General features: G+C 37.1%; 1 protein-coding gene and 1 long non-coding RNA gene across 2 annotated transcripts; both read left to right on the forward strand.

The window, feature by feature from the left end:
• The first annotated feature begins 4,372 nt into the window (after window positions 1-4,372).
• Window positions 4,373-21,165, forward strand: LOC135779413 (prolyl endopeptidase-like). Its single transcript, XM_065290137.2, has 15 exons — window positions 4,373-4,571; window positions 4,946-5,020; window positions 8,012-8,145; window positions 8,474-8,604; window positions 10,590-10,799; window positions 10,881-11,002; window positions 11,205-11,310; window positions 11,444-11,635; window positions 12,003-12,200; window positions 16,975-17,078; window positions 17,186-17,322; window positions 17,460-17,554; window positions 19,358-19,489; window positions 20,538-20,694; window positions 20,819-21,165. The coding sequence occupies exons 1-15, from the start codon at window positions 4,530-4,532 to the stop codon at window positions 21,111-21,113; spliced, it is 2,130 nt and encodes a 709-aa protein (XP_065146209.1). The 5' UTR covers window positions 4,373-4,529; the 3' UTR covers window positions 21,114-21,165.
• LOC135772285 (uncharacterized) lies at window positions 13,415-16,434 on the forward strand. The gene is made up of 5 exons (XR_010543222.2): window positions 13,415-13,720; window positions 15,273-15,329; window positions 15,469-15,532; window positions 15,819-15,880; window positions 16,040-16,434. It is a non-coding gene; the product is annotated as an uncharacterized lncRNA (long non-coding RNA).
• Window positions 21,166-21,506: the final 341 nt, after the last annotated feature.

The following is a 21,506-nucleotide window of genomic DNA, read 5'->3' on the forward strand; positions in this document are numbered from 1 at the left end:
TCGTAAACATGACAAACCCATAGCAATGGAGCATATAGATGGAATGGTGTTCTTGATTCTTGGCATGTGGATGGGTTCACTGCTTAAAAAATACAAGTTTGGGATCTCATACAGGATAGTGCAGACACGAACTTCACCTTAGCCCTTTTCACACAGAGATTACAGAAAACAAAAAACACAATGCTTCCCTGGATTTCTCCGAGGATCGTTTGGTTTTGGTTCATTCACACTGGCAATGATTTGCGAAGTTCATGTTTGTCCTTAATATGGTACGCCCCTTACGGCATTGTTTCTTCCTTTGTTCACACAGGACGCGTTACATAAATGTCACGGCAATGTTACCAGGTCCACTTTACGGGAGCGATCCCAGAACATTTATGGGACGTGTTTGTGGCTCTCTGCCAATTTTATGGACATTTTCTGGGATCAAAGTGCTGTGTGAAGGAGGTTTTGGTTTGCTTGATGACGCACAAGGGTAAGCTTATCTGGCATTTATCAATGCCACTGGTAGTGATGATATTCTCTTACCAATTATTGATCTGCAGTGTTTACACGTCACATTTTAGTATCGGCACAGCTCGCTTGAATCCTCAAATGAGGTAATGCTAAAAAAAGTATCAGGTACTATGTCCTCAGCAGAAAACCCTTAAAATGAGCAGTACCGAGCCATACCGAGCCGTAATATGGAGTGGAAAAGTGCCATATAATACTCTGCTAATACTCTAAGGAGAGTACAGGAAGTTGGCATGAAGGTGCAACAAATCTTTTTTTTTATTTTAAACAGAATATCAAAAAAAGTGATACAAATGTTTCCAGTATACAGTCCTAAAGTCAACAATTTTCTATAAACTTAAAAATACAATTTTAAAGATCCATTCTTCTGTTCTCATAATTCTCATAAAACTCTTAGAACAGATGTGTTAAAGGGGACATATCATGAAAATCTGACTTTTCCCTGTATAAGTAGTGCTATCAACCCAGAAAATGTGAAAAAGAACAACACAGTTACTCAGTTTTGGTAACCGGTTCTCTGCAAGTAGGGATGTCAATTTATGCAATTCCCCCATATTCGAAGATTGTTTAAATTAACAATCAATCAATCGAATAATTGTTTACTGTAATAGTGCACTAAGCCTTACTATGACATGAAAGTGTGTGTAAAAACGCCAGCTTCCTCATGCAAATTAAGAGATTTTATTTTGTCTAAATAACATGCTAGTGGGATTGTAAAATGAGTCAGTGTAGTTGGCATTTTAATGAAATCATCAATTTAAACTTATTTCGTAATGACATATAATGACTAATAGACACAGTGTATAACTCTGTATGAAAGTCCATGCGTCCTTGTCAAAATAAAGGTTTCATTATTATCAAGTGTTATTTTTGGTTTGTTCACCTCGCTTTCCGAGTTGTTTGATACAATGTTTGTTGTAATTATATCCAAGAAGCATACCAAAGGGCACTTTTCCCGTCGTCATCTCCAGCTTGGACCTGTGGCGCACTCAGCAAAGATGCTTATATTATGGAGATGGCAACCTTCGGTATTCTACCATTAGAAAACCTGAAACGGTCAACTTGACTAGTGTACAGCACCTCAGCCAATCAATAATGATCAGTGACATCTGTTGCAGGAATTCAGAGTGGTATTACACCTAGTTACATTATAAATTTAACAGTTTCTTGCCAGAATTAAGATTACATTTTAATCTGTTCATTAAAAACGGCCTCTGGTCTCCTCCCCTGTGTATAGCACGTTAGAAGCATTGCTATGCTAAGCTTGCAGGCTTACCTACATAGGGTCTTTGTTTTCAATATTCTACCATATTTGCATTTTCTGTATCGAACCCTATTACATACACTACGTTTTTTTTGCGGTGGCTGATGTTACAAAGCCCAGGTGTGTGCTTGGAAACAAGCATCCCACGCTCGCTTCATTTTTTTTCTCCGGCTGTATGTGTTTTGCGCAGGCGCCGCACACACATGCATGACGTTGCTTTTTCGACAAACGTTAATTTTTATTGATTAAATTCTTAATGACAATTAATCAAAGATTGATTAATTGGTAACATCCCTATCCGCAAGTTTGAAAAAAAAATAGGTAATTGAAATTTGGCTCCCCTTGTGATGTAAGAAGAGGATTATACCACCCCTTAATCTGCACTATCCAATCATTATGCCATTTAGTGCAGAGATCAGCTCATTTGCATTTAAAAGGACACACGCAAAATGGCACATTTTTGCTCACACCTACAAAGTGGCAAATTTAACATGCTTTAATAAATTATCTATATGGTATTCTGAGCTAAAACTTCACATACGTACTCTGGGGACACCAAAGATTTATTTGACATCTTAAAAAAGCCTTGTGAAATGTCCCCTTTAAAAACAACAAATCAGTGTTAGCTTAGGGACAACACACTAAATGCGTTGTCCCAAAATCCACACATCTCTGTGTTATTATGAAACAACACATTTTGTGTTACTTTTAACACAATTTGTGTTTGATAAATTACACATAATATGTTAAAAGCATAACACAAAAAGATGTGTAAAAAATTCACACATCCTTTCTTAGGGCGTAGAGCTAGCTCAAAAAAAGTTGGTACTTGTGGGCTTAATTATTATCTTCAATACAAAATAGGCACATGTATTACATCCGTACTTCTTTGCATCTTTTTACTCGGCATCCAAAGCATAGCAGAGCATTTGAGCCAAAAAGTTACCGTAAACTGCAAAAACAATCATTTCCATAAATATTTACTGGAAGGCCAGAGCAGAATATAATAAGCGTGAGAGGAAGTGTGCAAACACAAGCTCTTAGAGACACTCTGGAACCATATTCGGAGTGTGTGATGATTTGAGGGCGTGTTTATCATCAAAAGCCCTCGATGTGTTGCAACATAATAGAAACCAGTGACAGCTAATACACCACAGGCATGTGAAGTGTGACTCAAGCCCACATAAACACACAAAGTGCAGGATACCTTTTACACACCTGCTCACAAACATCACCTGCCCTGTAATTAAAATGCCGGACAAAACATCCTCTCTGTGTTTCTTTACCGCTCTCCCTCATGCTTTCTGCACTTTATTTTCTGGCGAGACGACCTTTCAGCATCTGTCTATTTTGACTGAGCTGAGCTGAGCCTGTATTAGTGTAACAAAGCACAGCGAAGAAATGCACAGAATAGGCTGGGTGTGATGTTTTTGTGCTTTGTATAACTTAAGTGAAAGGTGAGGATCATCTTTACGTTCTTACCCCGCTCTTAATAGAGTTACAAAACTGGAGACAAAGTTGATGCATGGTGGGCCTGAAGTAAAAAAAAATGTTTTTACTGTAAATGCTATAATAAATTAAATAATTAATATGAACAATTCATATTGAAGTTATATTAATAAATACTGTAAATATTTTTACATTTAATAAAACAATGTAAAGGGTTACCATACAGCATTGTGTTGTAGTAGGCAATATGGCAGTTGTTATGCTACATTTTGATAAAAAAAAATAATATATATAAAAATAGGTAATTGAAATATATATATATTGAGATCATGGCTAGTTAAACTTCTTCGCACTCGCTTCATTTTTTTCTTTGGCTGTATGTGTTTTGTGCAGACGCCGCACACACGTGCATGTCTTTGCTTTTTCGACAAATGTTAAGTTTTATCGATTTAATTCTTAACGACAAGGTATACATTTTAGGTTTAATTTTAAATGTTTTAATTCCCATGAAATTGTATAAAATAGTATATATTATATAGTATATCCCTATAAGCTATGTCTGGCTCTCTCTCAAGGTTTTTTAATCTTCCTAGGACTTTTTCCTCCTTACTAAAAACCCGGAAGTTTTTTTCGACCCCTAAGGAGCTCACATTGTCTTAACTTAGCACTCTCTTCTATACGTTACATTATTACTACGCTGGTGGTATGGTTTAATCTTAGCCGCTTTAAACTGCTGCTTATGTTGTCCACAAATTTTGCTGTGTTTTCTCCTGCATTTATTACAAATAAAATTGAATTACAGTTACAAATGATTCAGATATAAAAAATAGCAAATAACAGAGACAAAGTGAGCGGCGTTTGACATGTATTGTGATCTTTTGGCAGCCCAGCTCTATTAAAAAAAAGACTGTTGGCTTACGTGAGTGCACAATACTTCAAACATATTTTACAAAATGTATGTTTTTATAGGGAATGAGTGTATATTTAATAATCAAAGCTTAAAATAGTAACTAAAAACCCTCTCAAGACAGAAGTAGCACAGCGCATGCTAGAGTATCAGTTTTCTAGCTACACCCACTTTGACTTGACCAATCCGGAGTGAAATCATTTCCTGTATGCAGAGCTGCCTGATTGTGTATCAAAAGAGAGAGAAAACGAGTGGGAGAGCGTGCGCGCGCGAGAGAGAGACGTGTTTGATTTCACTTTCACTTTTCAGAGCTGACTCACTCAGGCGTAAAACATACGGAGAAAAGCACACAAATACACCCTTTTTACACAGAAACTAACAAAACACAGCACGAACATGGCTTTCAAATACCCAGAAGCACGGAGAGATGACAGTAAGGTTAGTGGTTCTTTCAGATATGGTCTCATTCATTCATTTACCTCGTCTTCCTCTTTCTTTAAAACACATGAAACAGTACACAAACAAATACCAATCCTTACTGGATCACATGAGCAAGCATTTACCATTGTCATGCGAGGTGTTGGGTTTTAAAATATATGTCTGTTTTGAAGCTCAGTGGTTTTGTGTCAGACATTGGGGTTAGGGTTAGCATATGATAGCTGTCTGCAACACATTGCAGCTCTGCCTCGAGGCCAGAAATATAAAGTATGCAACTTTACGCAAGTCCCTGTGTTGACTGACGGTTCCTGGCAACATTTTTAAGTGTTTCTTCAAAGTGGAAATTAACCTAATTGCAGTGTCTTGTCTTGAAGGTGGATGATTATAATGGAGTAAAGGTCCCAGATCCATACCACTGGCTTGAGGACCCTGACAGTGAGGAGACCAAGGTGATCTGCACCTTTGAAACATACAGTACAGTACACCAACTGTACATTTTATTCCTGGGACCATCCTTTAACTTCTTAATTTATGGGCTTTTGCCATCAATGGGACAGGATACTGGTACGGTAATTCGGCAGGAAATGATAGAGGGGGGGACTAGTTTGGGAAATTACATGAGTTGAGTCCAAACTTGGGTCAATCACACATAAACTCCAGTGTTCATGTTGGAACAAGTGCGTGAACTGATAGGCCACATCTCTGACCTCTTATTGACTTCTGCTGTTCCCAATAAAATTTTGATTACATCACTCCCTTACATTACCTCCCTTCCAGGCATCTTCTCAAATGAAACAAGTCATTGCTTAATGCCCTTTTCTCGTACACAATATTAAAAATAAAGATCCCAAAAATAGTCTTTGTTGGGCTGTATGGTTCCATGAAGAAACTTTACCATCAACAGAATCTTTCTGTTGCACATGAGGTTCTTTATAGACGGTTTCAGCAGTAACAACATAAACAAGTGGCTGTCGTGGTCATCACGTAACTTCCGGTAAACTCCGCTAAGAATAAATAACAAGAAAGTTCTTTAAACGTAGTTTATTTTTATAACAAGAAAAAAACAACACAGAGATTACCTAGGAAACCAAAACATTTGTTATTTTTGACGAGGCATTTGTTTCAGAGATTAGTTAAGCAACTAGTCAGACCATTAAAAAAAACCGGAAGTAAAGTTCGAATCCAGACGTGTATCACGTCAGCGCACGTGCATCCAATGAAACCGTCTATAGAGGAGGACAATAGAGTGCCGCAGGGATGATGTATTTTTATAGGCAAAACCGGGAAGCAGGTTAACTTTTAAGCACATGTTCCATAGGCCCGAAGTCAGTGGGTTTTTTGAATGGGGTTTTGTTTAACTGTAACTCATGATAAAAAAACATAAAACCCACCTCATAAAACTCATGATTTTAAAGCTTAAACGTGTCCTTAAAAGGGTGGATGCACGACCAACAACCACCGGCTGAACCAGTTTAATCCACTTACCTGCTTCCTATCCCTACCGTGTCTATATATTATAAATATAAATATAAATTTCTCCCTAGGGTTTTTTGTCCTTCTAGGATTTTTTCCCATTGGGTTTTCTCCTAGGGGGTTTTTTAGTCCCAGGGAGAGTCAGCCAACTTTGGCTTAACTAAGCACTTTACTGTATACGTTACAGTACATTATTAATACCCTCGTTTACACGGTTTATCCTTAGCCGCTATATTCTACTTCTTATACTATGTATTGATTTTCAGTGTTCTCCTCTACATCTACTCATGTAAAGTTGCTTTGCAACAATTAACAATTGTGAAAAGCACTATATAAATAAAATTGAATTGAATTGGTTGCTAGCAAGTTGATACATGAGACTATAGAAGGGACTTTGAACATCATCACGTATGAAGATCTCAAAAACAATGCAACATGGGCACAATTCCCAACAAACATTCATCCTCAAAGTAGTTCCTTATCAGGGAGCATGTTTTTAAATGGGTTTAATAGAGTTTAAATGAACTGTCCGAAGCTTGGTGGTGATGACATTGATGTCGAAAAACCGTAGTGTAGTCCTACGCTTGTAGCATAAGGTTAGCTTTTCATTTCTAGTAAACGCATTTAAACTTTAAAATTCATAAAAGTTGTATTCAACTGTGAAGATTTTCTTGTTGGACAAACTGTGTAAGTGTCATAATCTTTTAATAAACACAGAACTTATTTTTTGTGATAATCCCAAAGTCTATGGGAAAAATTGGCTTTTTGGCGGGGGAACCAGTGTCCCGCCAACTTCCGGACAAAATACACCATCCTTGCAAGCACTCTGTTAAAAGGTAATAAAGAATTGGTTCTTTTGAATTAAATGGTTCTTTAAAGAACAAAAAAGTCTCAAATTTATTTTGTGAAAGAAAAGTTCTTTATGGAACCAAACAGCAAATGGTTCTTCTATAGCATCTTGTAGCACCTTGATTTTTAAGAAGAGTAAGATGAGACCCGGGGCCATGTGTTTTGTCTGTTTACAACTGCATGCAAATTCTACCCTAAAAATACAAACATGCAAATTCTCCACAATCTCGGAACAACATTTACACTGATGGTACTGGTTTCTAATAGTATTGGCCCAGTCTGGCCAAGATAACCCTTTAACTGGCTTAGCCCTTTTTGACTGGGGTTGAAAAAGTCATGTACACTATTGTAAAGTTATAATATAACTTTATTTGGTCTTGTTTTAAAGAAGTTTTTTACGAATTGTCTGGAAGTGAAAATATATAAAAAAAATTGTTATAGCAGTTTAAATTTAGATAATAGATAAAAATAATGCCATATAGTATTATTTTAAATATAAAAATTATAAAAATTAGGTTTGTGTTGGGTTGCTGCATACTCTTGTCACAAATTAATAAATTACTGTCACTGCATTATTATTATTGCTAAAAGGTTTTGAAATATAAAAACAACATTATTGGGCCTATCAATATATAGTTTGTCGTGATAGATAAAAATTTACATGCAAAATATTAAAGTATTAAATATCCCGCTCACGGGACAGTGCCAGTTAACAAGTTTTAAATAATAAGAATGCCTGTCAAGCATAAAAAAATAAGTTTAATTGCAATTTAGCACCAGAGAAATGAATTCTGATTAATACTAACCTATATGCATTTCAGTACATTTATTGATGTCACAGGGACAACTACAGTATAAGCCCGGATGCTAATTTGCCAGTTAAAATCTTTGGTATTGTTACTGTGGGCTATAACGATTTTTACCCTTATGAGATAAGAGTAAACATTCTGTACCACCATTGATATTTTTTGGTTCACCCTGTTTAGTTTCCTGGTCCCCGCCCGTGCCCACATCACTGAATCTAAGAAACATGTCGGAAAATGTACATATAAACAAGTTCTGCGTGTGTGCATGACAACAATCTGCCAGTTTAACACCGTACCTCACCCACTCTGCAGAGTTTTGTTGAAGAGCAGAACAAGTTGACCATGCCGTTCCTGGAACAGTGTGCAGTCACAGAGCAGTTTCACCAGCGCCTCACTGAGCTGTACAACTACCCTAAATACAGCTGCCCCTACAAGAGAGGAAAGAGGTAGTGATCAAACCACACCAAACACAGCACAGGCCCACTGCAGAGAGCACAAAACATTCACACTGAAGTGATGTGAAATCATTTAAACGAAAAGAAGAAGAAAGGAATGACTTAACATGGGTCAAAAGAAATAATGGTCTAAGCCTGTTGATAACATGCCAGTATTATTTATCCTTATTGCCATATTAAGTCTAAATATGGTGCTTTATCCAAATAAACATTGAAATATAGACCAGTATTGCCCATAACAATTAGCATTTAAAGAATGGCATTACTTTTATCTTCCTCAAAGAATGAATAAAAGAAAGTTATTGTTCTTCTTTTATAGATATTTCTATTTCCACAACAAGGGTTTGCAGAATCAGGATGTGCTGTATGTGCAAGACTCTTTAAACAGCCCTGCATCTGTGTTTTTTGATCCAAACACTCTCTCAGAGGATGGGACTGTGGCTCTCAAGAGTAAGTTGAGAAAGCTGTTTGCAAACAGTGTTGGTTAAGGAAAACACCACAGTTTTTCAATCATTTACTATGTTTTTACCTCAACTTATACGAAATTAATGCATACCTATTTTTTCAATGCGTGCACTTTTAATCTTTGTTCAGCGCCTCGTGAATGTGTTAGCATTTATCCTAGCCCCATTCCTATGGCTCCAAACAGGGATGAATTTAGAAGCCATCAAACACTTTCACGTTTTCCCTATTTAAAGACCGTTACATGAGTAGATACACAAGTGAGTATGATGGCACAAAATAAAACTTTTGTTTGGAGCCATAGGAATGAATGGGGCTAAGCTAAATGCTTACACATTCAAGAAGCGGTGTACAAAGTTTAAAAGTGCACGTATTAAAAAAAAGGTATGTATTAATTAATCTAAGTTGAGGTAAAAACATAGTAAAATACTGAAAAAAGGTGGTGTTTTCCTTTAAGTAGGCTACTTAATTTTACTGCAGTTGTGTACCAGTAAAAGGTTTTCTCTTTAGGAAATAACACAACTAGATAATTTGCATATATAGGAAACCTTATTACTTTCCCTTGTCAACCATTTCCTGGATTAGCTACTGTTACGTTTATTGATGGCCTGATTTTGAAGATAACCGTCAGCCCTGAGGGCACCGCTTGCCTTTGTACACATTGGGATTTCTGCATTAAAGAAATTGCGGTTCTGTACAGTACTTGGCGGATGTTAATTGAATAATCGATGTTCTTTCTCATTTTTATACGATTCATTTAATGTTTTTTTTACTGCTGTATGTTTATCATAATATCTCTTTTCTTCTGTCAGTCAACGACTTGTTTTGCAAACCGACTTATGCTGGTATTTTCGAGTCTATTTTACATCTCAAAGAGAAAGTGTAAATGAACATTAATACTTTAGATACATTGACTGCATCATAATGAATTCAATCATAACCTGAGTTGTATAACTTTTACGTAATTTCTGTTCATTTTAAAGCCGTCTATAATAACATTTTTGAAATCAAAGACATATTTTTGTACAACGAAATTAGACTCTTCTTCTAATAGACCTATTAAGAGTATTTTATTTTTGATGTGAATGAAAACAAAGCTCTAATCGACAGTTAAATTAGTTTAAATTGTTCATCTGTAAAAAATTATTCAGTTACATTTACGCTTCAAGGTCGTCGGCCGGACACGCGCAGTTTTTCCTGATTTCTGGATCGCTGATAAATCGTTATTTCATCGCAAATAATCGCAAAGATTACACAATTAAAGTTAGTTTTCATTCGATAATCATCACAAATGTAACTGTAAAGTTTCAACAGTAAATTCATTATTTTCATCACGAGCATACATCTGTATGGTCAGTGTGTGTCTGCGTGAGGGCGTGAAAGTTTCTCACCTGCTGTCTCACTAAATGCCCGGAGCATGTAATACATTGTAATATTATTACAGTATAAGTGTGAAATTGTTTCGAGGTCCTTGTAATAAAATGTATGATAACAAAGATTCTCTGGCGACTATCAGCCAAACAGGAGCAAACATGTAAACTGCTTCCGTCAGCGCGCGAGGCCGTTTCTCAATCCGTGCAGCAGCCACCAGAGGTCGCATATGCAGACTGTAACTAAACAAGTCTGGTTTATTTAAGTTAACTGAGCATTAAATTCGCAAGCCATAAGCATATTGCAATAATTCAAGATTAACTAAAAAATAGTAGTCAACTTTATAATTATTAATATTCTGATATAAAACACTTGATGACGTATGCATCCTGCAAATGCGACCTTTGGAGGCTGCAGCCTTCGAATTGAGAAACGTCCAAACTCTGTTCAAACTGCGCATAGCATTTTATCGTGAAAACGTTTAACAAAACCTGTTATTAACTAGCATTAGCATATAGAGGAGCAAATGGCCATTAAAAAAAAAGAATAGAAAACATAAAACACAGCTAATGGTTCGTATCTGCTCTCTCTGTACTTTGCAGTGGGTCGCCTGTCAGAGGAATGTGAATATTTTGCTTATGGGCTAAGCAGTGCAGGCTCTGACTGGGTGACTGTACGCTTCCTGAAGGCTGAAGATCTTACCCAACTGCCTGATGTTCTGGAAAGGGTGAAGTTCAGCTGCCTGGCCTGGACCCATGATGCCAAAGGCATCTTCTACAATTGCTATCCTCGACAAGATGGAAAAGCAGATGGTATGTATGCATGAATGCATACAGTAATGTTTTAATGTTTCTGTTAAACATTAACTTGTTTTTGTGTCACGCCTATTCTAGGTACTGAGACCACAACAAACCTGAATCAGAAACTTTATTACCATGCGATTGGCACCAACCAATCAGAAGACATCCTGGTGGCTGAATTTCCTGACAACCCAAAATGGCACAGTAGCCTTACTGTAAGAAGACTATATTTGTACTAATTTATTATTGTGAAAACATTGTGCAATTCGTGTCTACTCCTTTCTATATTAGGAAATATAAAAAAATTGTTCATGCTTAAAATTAAGCATCGTTCTCCATTTTAACATTGTTCTCTTTTTGTCACCCGTCATCATTCTTCCTTTATTTCTCTTCTCCTTTTTCCCATCATCTCTTCAGATTTCTGATGATGGCAGGTATGCGGTGCTGTCAATCACTGAGGGATGCGAACCAGTGAATCGCCTGTGGTACTGCGACCTGCAGCAGCTGCCCAATGGCATCACAGGTCAGTCTGCAAATCTGGGTGGGGCATAATAACAAACAGTAATGGTTACATAATATACTTGTTTATAAACAGACCAATTAAATTTCTGTTGAACTGTCATTGAGTGATGTTTAAGTTACTGTTGTTATTCCAGGATTGCTGCCATGGGTGAAGTTGGTTGACACCTTTGAAGCGCAATACACCTACATCACAAACGAGGACACTGTTTTTACTTTACGCACCAACCTGAACGCTCCACGCTACTGCCTTATAAACATAGATCTGAAGAAACCAGAGCAAACACACTGGAAAACCCTCATCCCTCAGCATGAGAAAGATGTTCTGGGTAAGATAACATCACACCACAAACACAAACAAAAGACTGGAGGAGGTTTTACGTGTATAAATACAAATATCTGGATGTTTCCTTGATGATAAAACCAATGACCTCTGCATGTAGTCTATGCCTACTAAGAAGTAAGTATTGATTGCAAATAGCTTAGTCTCAATACACGTATTCCTGTAGTATGCTTCGTTTTGAAACTTTTGAATCACGGTGAGCTCATGTTTTCTTTCTAAGTATTGAACATTGTGGATGAAACTGTCTTAAGTCTAAACACACAGTTCCTCTTCCCCCACATTATCATACGTTTATCTTCATTGAAAAACCAAAACAGAGAACTTGAGTCTGAGTGTTTCGGTCTTCTTTGTAGGTTTTGTGCAGTGTGTAAACCAGCGCTACCTGCTGGTGAATTATGTGCATGACGTGAAGGACATCCTACAACTCTATGAGCTGCACTCGGGGAAGCTGATCCGTGATCTGCCATTAGACGTGGGCACCGTAGTGGGTCTGAGCTGCAAGAAGAAGCATCCAGATTTTTTTTACAAATTCACATCTTTCACCACACCTGGTAATCAAACTAACAGATCATGCAAAACATTCACGGCAAATTGCGCTACAGAGCCACAACTATGTAAACATCCAGGTTTGGCCAGGCTTCCTTAATTCCAGGGAACGCAAACTGAAATTCTGTGGCATTCTAGAGAATTGCGTGCTTTTCAACTTAAACTTCCAATCGTAAGAGGGATCGTTTTGATCCACATGCATAAAGTAAGATCCATATGTAGGATACAGTAAATGGTTTTGGATGACCTTGACTGACCTGCAAAACGCCCAGACCTGAACCCCATGCGTTTACCTAAAAATGAAACTTATTTATCATTATTCACTTATCTTCATGTAGAAAAGTAATCATAGATTATGACTCACTTTAAGTAAGAAGTATGAGAGGCTGTGGTGTACTGTAGAAGTCATGGTTGAAGGGCGTTGTTAGGCATAATGCAAAGCGGAGTTCCTGCAACCCCTCCTTCCGTGACTTATTCGCGATACAGCACCAGCCTCGACTACGTTATTTCTTTTATAAAATGGTTACCACAAAATACAAATATTAAAGCAACTTTCATGAAGTAAAATCACTAAAAGCCATCATTCCACTGAAAAAATAGTACCGGACTGACTGTGAACAGCAACAAAATGTTTGTTAAGTGCGGCAGTCATAGTATTGAAAATAAAACACATCTACTGTATTGACCAATCAGAATCAAGAACTAGAAAAACATAATGATAATTTTCTAAGTACTGCAGACCAGTGGCGGCTCGTGACTGCTCGTCCGAGGGGCGCAAATGAAAAGTCTTCGGAGTGTCATGTGTGTTGCTTGTGTTTTCAAAATATGTGTCGTCGAGTGATCCTATGTGCATCACGTGTCCTGTCAAAATAAGTGCCTGCTGCATATGCGTCAAAAACGTTTATGATAAAGAGATGCTCACATTCACAAAATACACACAAAACACTCACTTAACAGTAAACTCTGATTACGCATGAGATTATGTGAGTATCTGGCAAACGCAAGCGTCTCTTTTATCATAAACCCTTTAGACGTGTCCGCACCAGGCACTTATTTTGACAAAACACGTGATGCACACAGGATCAATTGATGCGCAGAATACATTTTTTAAATTTACGAACCACACACATGATGGGCTACACACATGTTGTGACGAACTTCGCATCAAGCGCCCTCGAAAAAATAAGTAAATAAAAAAGAAGTATCTATAGTGGACATATCTACACTGTTAGATGTCGCTGTAGATTTAGCAGTACATTACTGTAAAAATCCACAGTACTATACTGTATGTATACATTACAGTACAGTACTGCAGTTCATAATGCATTCTGGGTAAATTTGTTTGAGCGGGAAAATTTTACAGTATATTTTGGTCTTGATGTAACCTTGCTGTAGCCATTGCTGTAATGTGCCAGGTGTACTTGCAATAATCAGAGAAAGTGCGCCAGAGTCAAATCACACAGAGGGAGAGAGAGCACAACTCCTGGCTGCAGCTGAAGGAGGACGATTGATTTCTGGCAGTTCGGTAAGTTTGAAATATTTCTGTTTCATGAAAACTTAATTTTTAGTTTAAGAATGTTGTCAATAGTTTGTCACAATATTGTTTTAAACGTGCAATGAGAGAGAAAAACGGTCGCCAACAAAGTTTCAATCTCCCCCAGAAAGTAAGCTTACACACAGATGTCTACTGCTGCTTTAACTCGCTTTACACCTTTTTTAATGAATATAGGGTTGTTTTAACTAAATTATGAGGGTTTTGGTGAGTTTATATTGTGATGAAAGTGTGGTGACAATGAAACTATTTTTAACGAAATGGACAAAGACAACCCGCCAGCGCGGTCTTGCGGTCCCAGCATAATGGTCGTTTATCTCGGCGTTTCATCCGTTCAGTTAGCGTCAGAGAAAAGTATTAAGTTCGACTGTTTGGTAAGGCTGTGGTTGTAAACAGACAGGACTTGACACGCCGTACACAGCATACCGAACTCCTCCACAGAAGTGAAAACAAGAAACCTCATATTTAACTGGATACATGCATCGAACTCATCGCAGCTTTAACTTCGACCAAATATCATTCAGACCATCTTAATATCAGATGAACGAAAGGGATTGCCGCGCGTATTGTTGTTGTTATTATATTACGGTATATCCGCAAAAGCAGAGAATATCTTCTCTAAAGCGTTTTACACGTCCAGTAAGTTGTCCAATACATTTTTATGGCATATTGTTTCCACCACTTCAGATGCATTACACGCTGTATATATAAGTTTCCAAAACGCATCAAATCAATGCACGAAAAGAGAATGGGCTCCGCATTTACGTACCTTTGTCTTCTCGTCTCTGTCATCTGATCCTTCATTGCTGGATGTAAAATAGTCCATAATAACATCGTGTAGGAAACTGGCATCACCAGGATTGCTCAGATTTAGGCGATCATGTTTATCTTTAAAGTGAGCAGCTAGCTACTAACTTGTTAAAAAACTTTGCGTGAAATAGCGTGTTACACCGCAGCCGGTCCGGGTAAAACATTAAAGGGACAGTCTTTTTACCTTATCACTATAAATCGCTATTTTCTGCACTAAACGAGACATTTTCAGAGATTTTCTGTAGACAAGATGTTATAATTAAAAAAAGACTTATTTAGATATTTATATATAATATAACAACTAATATATATATATATATATATATATATATATATATATATATATATATATATATATATATATATATATATATATATATATATATATATATATATATATATATATTTATTTGTTTTACAACTGACTAAACACTTACAGTAATGTTTTATTTGTTAGCATAGCATGATATTAGATTTAAACACTTAATAAATTTTTAAATCAATCACTTTGTCTCTGCACAATGAACATTATCAAATATTATTAATGTTGTAAAATATATTGTTCATTGTTAGTTCATATTAGCTAAGGCATTACCAAATGTTAAGGAATAAACTCTTATAGTAAAGTGTTACTAAATTTTCTTATACCATTTCCTTCACAATGTCTACTTATTTCTATGGCTAACAGATTTTGTAACATTTGTCTTTTTTACAGTCTTACCATTGCTTGTAAGCTGGATTGGGTAAGATGGATCATCTTTAAAGGCACCAGGCAAGTACATGATGTACAGTTACAAGTCATGTATTTTTTTGACTGCAATATTAAATGCTTTCACGTCACATGCAAAATTACACAGGAATGTGGCTGACTTTTTATTTGTAGTTTACCTGAGTGTCATTGCACTTTTCAGGAGTTAAGGCAGATGTGGAGGCACAACTTGTGATACCAGACACACACCAAGCACATTATGTTCGGTAAGTTTGCACTTTACCACTACAGTTTCTTTAAATACCCATGTATACACTCATTCACTCATTCACACACAACACTGTAACACGACCATACACAACATGTACACAATTGTCTTAGTTTGCCATGTAGAAATATACAAACAGAAATATTCGGACTTTGGTTATAAGAAATTTAATTTAATAATTGTATTTATTTAGCAGAGGTGTCCCTGGACTTTATTGACAAAAGATTTTGTTTTCAGAATAAAAAGTTGTGTCCAAATCAGTAACAATTGTACTTTCTGTTCAGGACATTCAATCATGACAGGATCCAGGTGGATGCTGTCCATTGATGAAAGAGTTTGTTCAGCGGTAAGTGAATCTTCTGTATTTTAGTGAAATTAGGTGTGGAACAGTAGAATAAGAGCAAAAGGTTTCAGAATAGGAGTAAATTCAAGGCTGAGTTTAATTTTTTAAGAATCTTTTTCTATCTTATATTTGTTGACTTAATGTTTATGATATTTCTAACAGGTTTCTGGATAGAATTAATTCCAAAGATGGGAAAAAGTGCACATCCAGACAAGGAGCAAGCAAAAAGACAAGGAACTTGGTGCAGAGAAAAGCTGTGGCCATTAACCCCCATGTGAACAGCTTCATGCAGTCCCTGATTGAGTTCGAATGGACGACTTCAAAGTAAAGGCCACTGTGGTCTGTCTGCCACAGTTTAATGCATTTATTTTTAGTGTTAAATGAAATTCAAGTAGAATATTTAAAACTATGGGCCAGTGTTCTTTTTACCACAGTGAAATGTTACCTTTTAGTCGATGATGGACTTTAAACTGAAAACTTCAAACTATGGACCAGTGTTCTATTTGCCAGAGTTAAATATGTTACAGCAGGGGTCTCCAAACTTGTTTATACTTGTTGATTTTATTTTGTTACTTGATTATATGTTTATTATTGTTTAAAATCTTGTTTTAAATATGTTTGTTTCAATTAAATGTTTTTTTAAATAAAATTTTGATACATACATTGCTTGGATTGCCTTTTAATTCATTATGTTTTAATTCCGCATTTTTACCATATTAATAACTATAGATTTAAACCTAAATCTCTAGCTATTTTATATAATATTATTGTATTAACTGTAATAAGTAATAAATAGTATTTATGGGTCAATATAGTAATTTACATTACAGTAAATTACTGTAAAAATAGACTACTGTAATAAAATATTGTAAAATTACAGTACAGTACTGCTTTGTAACTATACAGTACTTGTTTGTGTACTGTAAAATGGTATTACAGTACAGTACTGTAAAACCAAAATACAGTAACTTACTGGCAACCGTGCTGCCAGTACCGTACTGTAAAAATACAGGGAAATCGTTAACAGTGTACTGCCTGTGAGAATAACATGCACTTGATCCTGGCAAGTTTTATAATCCTTGTTTTTAATACCCAAGGAATAATCTACCACTGTGACCTGAGTCAGCCCAACCCAGAGCCCACAGTCTTTCGTCAGGTGGAAGTGAAAGGGATCCAACCAGGCGACTACCAGACGACTCAGGTCAGATTGTTTTCTGCATACGGAGGTCCCAGAAGACTTGAACATGCCACCGATGAAGTGTATATAATGCACATCTGTAAAACCTTTACAATTTATGTATGTTGCAGGTGTTTTACCCCAGCAAAGATGGTACAAAGATCCCGATGTTCCTAGTACATGCACGTGGCATTAAAAAAGATGGCTCTCACCCCATCTTTCTCTATGGTTATGGAGGCTTCGAGAACTCTATTCAACCATACTACAAGTTAGTATATAGCAGGCTGTCGCGTGCTTCATATGTGTAAATAAATAAGATAAAAGGAAAGGCAGTTTTTAGGAAAAACGTTTGTGAGAGTGAGAAATATGAAGATTGACCGGTTTGTTTTTTCTTTATATGTGCAGTACAGCGTACCTGCTTTTTATAAGACACTTGGGTGGCATCCTGGCTGTAGCAAACATCAGAGGGGGAGGAGAGTACGGACAAACTTGGCATAAAGGTACATCAGACCCTCGCTTGATTCAGATATATATTCATCTGATATATTAATGGGGATTCCTTCCTTTAGATAAAAAATCATTGCACCAGCATCCTTACTGAATCCATGAAAACAGGAAGTGATTAAATGAGTACCTTGTAAAGAATGTGCATAGTACATTGAAGGGACACTCCACGTTTTTTGAAAATATGCTCATTTACCAGCTCCCCTAGAGTTAAACATTTGATTTTTACCGTTTTGGAATCCATTCAGCCAATCTCTGGGTCTGGTACCATTTTTAGCATAGCTTAGCACAATGCATTGAATCTGATTAGACTATTAGCATCGCAGTAAAAAAGTTAACTAAAGAGTTTCAGTATTTTTCCTATTTAAAACTCGATTCTTCTGTAGTTACATTGTGTACTAAGACCGACGGAAAATTAAAAGTTGCGATTTTCTAGCCAGATATGGCTAGGAACTATACTCTCATTCAGACCTAATAGGGTAGGCGTTATAAGCCATGGCTTCAGCCTACACCTTTTCGGTTACCCCCTTTGTTTGTAATGCATTTGCTGTAAATATATTTTGTTCTATGCTTAGTAACCACATAAACTTTAATTAATTAATTCATTCATTCAAAATAATCAAGGATTTTGCTGTTGTAACATGGCTGCAGGAGGCGCAATGATATTACACAGCAGCCGAAAATAGTCCCCTTGGTTACTTTCAATAACGGGGGACTATTTTCATGCACTGCGTGATATCATTGCACCTCCTGCAGCTACGTCACGGCAGCAGAGTCCTTCATTATTACGCCAGAATGAGAGTATAGTTCCTAGACATAACGGCCTAGAAAATCGCAACTTTTCATTTTCCATCGGTCTTAGTACACGATGTAACTACAGAAGAGTCAAGTTTTAAATAGGAAAAATATCAAAACTCGTTGGTTATTTTTAGCACAATGCTAATGGTCTAATCAGATTCAATGGATTGTGCTAAGCTATGCTAAAAGTGGTACCACCAGACACGGAGATCGGCTGAATGGATTTCAAAACGGTAAAAATCAAATGTTTAACTCTAGGGGAGCTGGAAAATGAGCATATTTTCTAAAAAAAAGTGGAGTGTCCCTTTAATGCTAATAGTCTGTACTGTTCCTTTACATAATGTTAACTACAGTATGCCTAGTTATTGGTGTACAGAGAGCAGTTAATGACAATAAACATCAAATTGATATTGACAAATCTGACAAATGCTTAAAAATCTAAAGTATCTATTTATGATGTTGTAACTCATCTGACATTTCTCACTGGGTAGTGTGTTTAATCCGGAGATGTGTACTGACCCCACTCAGAAACTCATTTAAGGAACTTGCACTTAATTAAGTGCACACTGTGCACTCCACACGGTTCTTAGAAAGGGTAGAGAGCGCCCCCTGGGGGATAAGTGAACTGGTTAAACAGCATGGTCAGAAATTAAAGGAAACCCTCTCAAAATAAAATAAAATAATAAATTAAATAAAACAGGCACATATGAGACTTATATAACATCTTGTAAAAATGGGCATAATATGTGCCCTTTCATTAAAAAATTAAAGATCTAGTGTTTTATGTTTTTATTTATTTATTTCTATTTATTTATTTATTCATTGATTATTTATTTAGTCAGGCGGGGTGGGAAATGGTATTCTGTAACTGTTTAAAATGTATATTCTGAATTGTGCTTTGGGGTTTTTATAACAAAATTAATAAATACAGAGTTAAAAAAAGTTAAAAACCTTATCTGAAGTGAGGCAGATTTTAAGTGTGCATTTCCATTTGTTGTCAGGCGGGACCCTTGGCAATAAACAGAACTGCTTTGATGACTTCCTGTGTGCATCGGAGTACCTGATCCAGGAGGGATACACCACCGCCAGCCGGATCGCCATCAACGGAGCATCCAACGGTGGCCTGCTTGTGGGTATGTGCATATGAGATCTGAGGAGGACTGATAGAAAAGATCCTCTCCGGCTAAAAAAGAACACAGACTCAGTCTTAGCCAGGTTAAATTTAAATCACATTTTAATGTAAAGGTACGGCCGCGCAGATGTGCGTCGTCCTCTGATGGTGTGCGCCGTCTGCTTTGTTACTCACAGCCAGCTCATCTGTTGACTAAACCTGACATCGACATTCACACTTCGAGCTGTTCACATACTGTAAGTCTCGCATACGTGCAAGCAGCTGTGTATGGAAAATATGTGCTGCTCTTCAGATGAATCTTATTAAGCAGCATGTTTAATTCACTCTCAAAGAAAGGTACAAGGAGGTAGCAAAGTTGTCACTGGAGCAGTACCTTTTCAAAAAGTACGTTATTGCACATTTGTGTGTCAATAGGTACACATTGGTACCTTAGAGGTACATACTGGGACCGTTAAAGGTACATACTGGGACCGTTAAAGGTACATACTGGGACGGTTAAAGGTACATACTGGTAGCATGAAAGGTACATACTGGTTGCATGAAGGGTACATACTGGTAGCATTAAAGGTACTGGTACTGTTAAAGGTACATACTGGTACCGTTAAATGTACATACTGGGACCGTTAAAGGTACATATCTGCACCAAAATCATACATTTTAGGACATTTTTGATAGGTACTGTCCCAGTGACAACTTTTGTACATTTTATTCTGAGAGTGTAGAGATTATGTGTTGGATGGCCAGCGCGCTGACTAGTAACGCCAACATGGTTTTAATTTGTGTCTTATTATTCATCTAGGGGAGGCAGGATTGAGTCAATCTATCTAGATTATTATGTATATGGAAGATTAGGTGGATTTTTTGTGTGGTTGTTTGTCTACATGAAATTAGTGCGTGGGTGTCCAAAGTGTTGTCAAAAGGACTTTAGAAATGTGAGTCACGTCAAATATATTGTGTGTAAGTAGTTTTCTCACTTACAGTATATGAGTACAGGCGTGAGTCAGTGTGTCCGGTAAATGCAAAGTGACGCTGTATGTGTGTTTCTCCAGCGGCGTGCGTAAACCAGCGGCCTGAGCTGTTCGGCTGTGCGGTGGCTGAGGTCGGGGTCATGGACATGCTCAAGTTTCACAAGTTCACCATCGGTCACGCCTGGACCACCGACTACGGCTGTGCAGATGATCCTGAGCAGTTTAAGTGGCTCATAAAGTAGGATTTCCTAACAGTCTACTGTATAACCATTAACCCCTCCCTCCAAAACTATACCTTGTATAATTATAGCATTATAGTCATGCGTATTTTAAAGTTTTAAATCTGCGCACTTTCTCCACAGGTACTCTCCCCTCCATAATCTTCCTCAATGCCCTCGAGATGGCCCAGCGTACCCCGCTATGCTGCTGCTGACGGCCGATCACGATGACCGCGTGGTTCCCCTCCACACTCTGAAGTACGTGGCCACTCTTCAGTACGGGGTGGGTCGCTGTCCCGGCCAGACTCAGCCATTGATGGTCAGGGTGGATACTCGCAGTGGACATGGTGCTGGGAAACCCACCGCTAAAGCCATTCTGGAGGACACGCACATCTTCTCCTTCATTGCTCAGACTCTGGGCCTGAGCTGGAAAGAATGAGTTAATTGTTTGTCTGTGATGGTCAGTTATCATTTATAAAGCTGTAACTTGATTTTACTTTTTTAAACAATGCGCTTATACCCCTAAACTGGCACATATACATTTTGAGTAGGGAGGTGAAACTGATGTACACTTTCAAATTAATATAACTTTGTAATTCTTTGGTCTCAAAGCCTAATCTTGGTCTTGTTTTAGAGAAGACAGGTTAAGGTTTATCACAGAAGTGTATTGGTGTGAAAATATGTTATAGCAGTTTAAATTAATTTTAAGAAATAATGCAATAACATATTAATTTTATAAATAAAATTATAAAAATGTATCACAAAAGTAATAATGTAAACATTAAGCCACAAGTCTCAAGTTGTTGTGATCAAAATTTCAATTAATTAATTC

This window comes from Paramisgurnus dabryanus, chromosome 19 (genome assembly GCF_030506205.2).
Source record: "Paramisgurnus dabryanus chromosome 19, PD_genome_1.1, whole genome shotgun sequence".
NCBI classification, from domain to species: Eukaryota; Metazoa; Chordata; class Actinopteri; order Cypriniformes; family Cobitidae; genus Paramisgurnus; species Paramisgurnus dabryanus.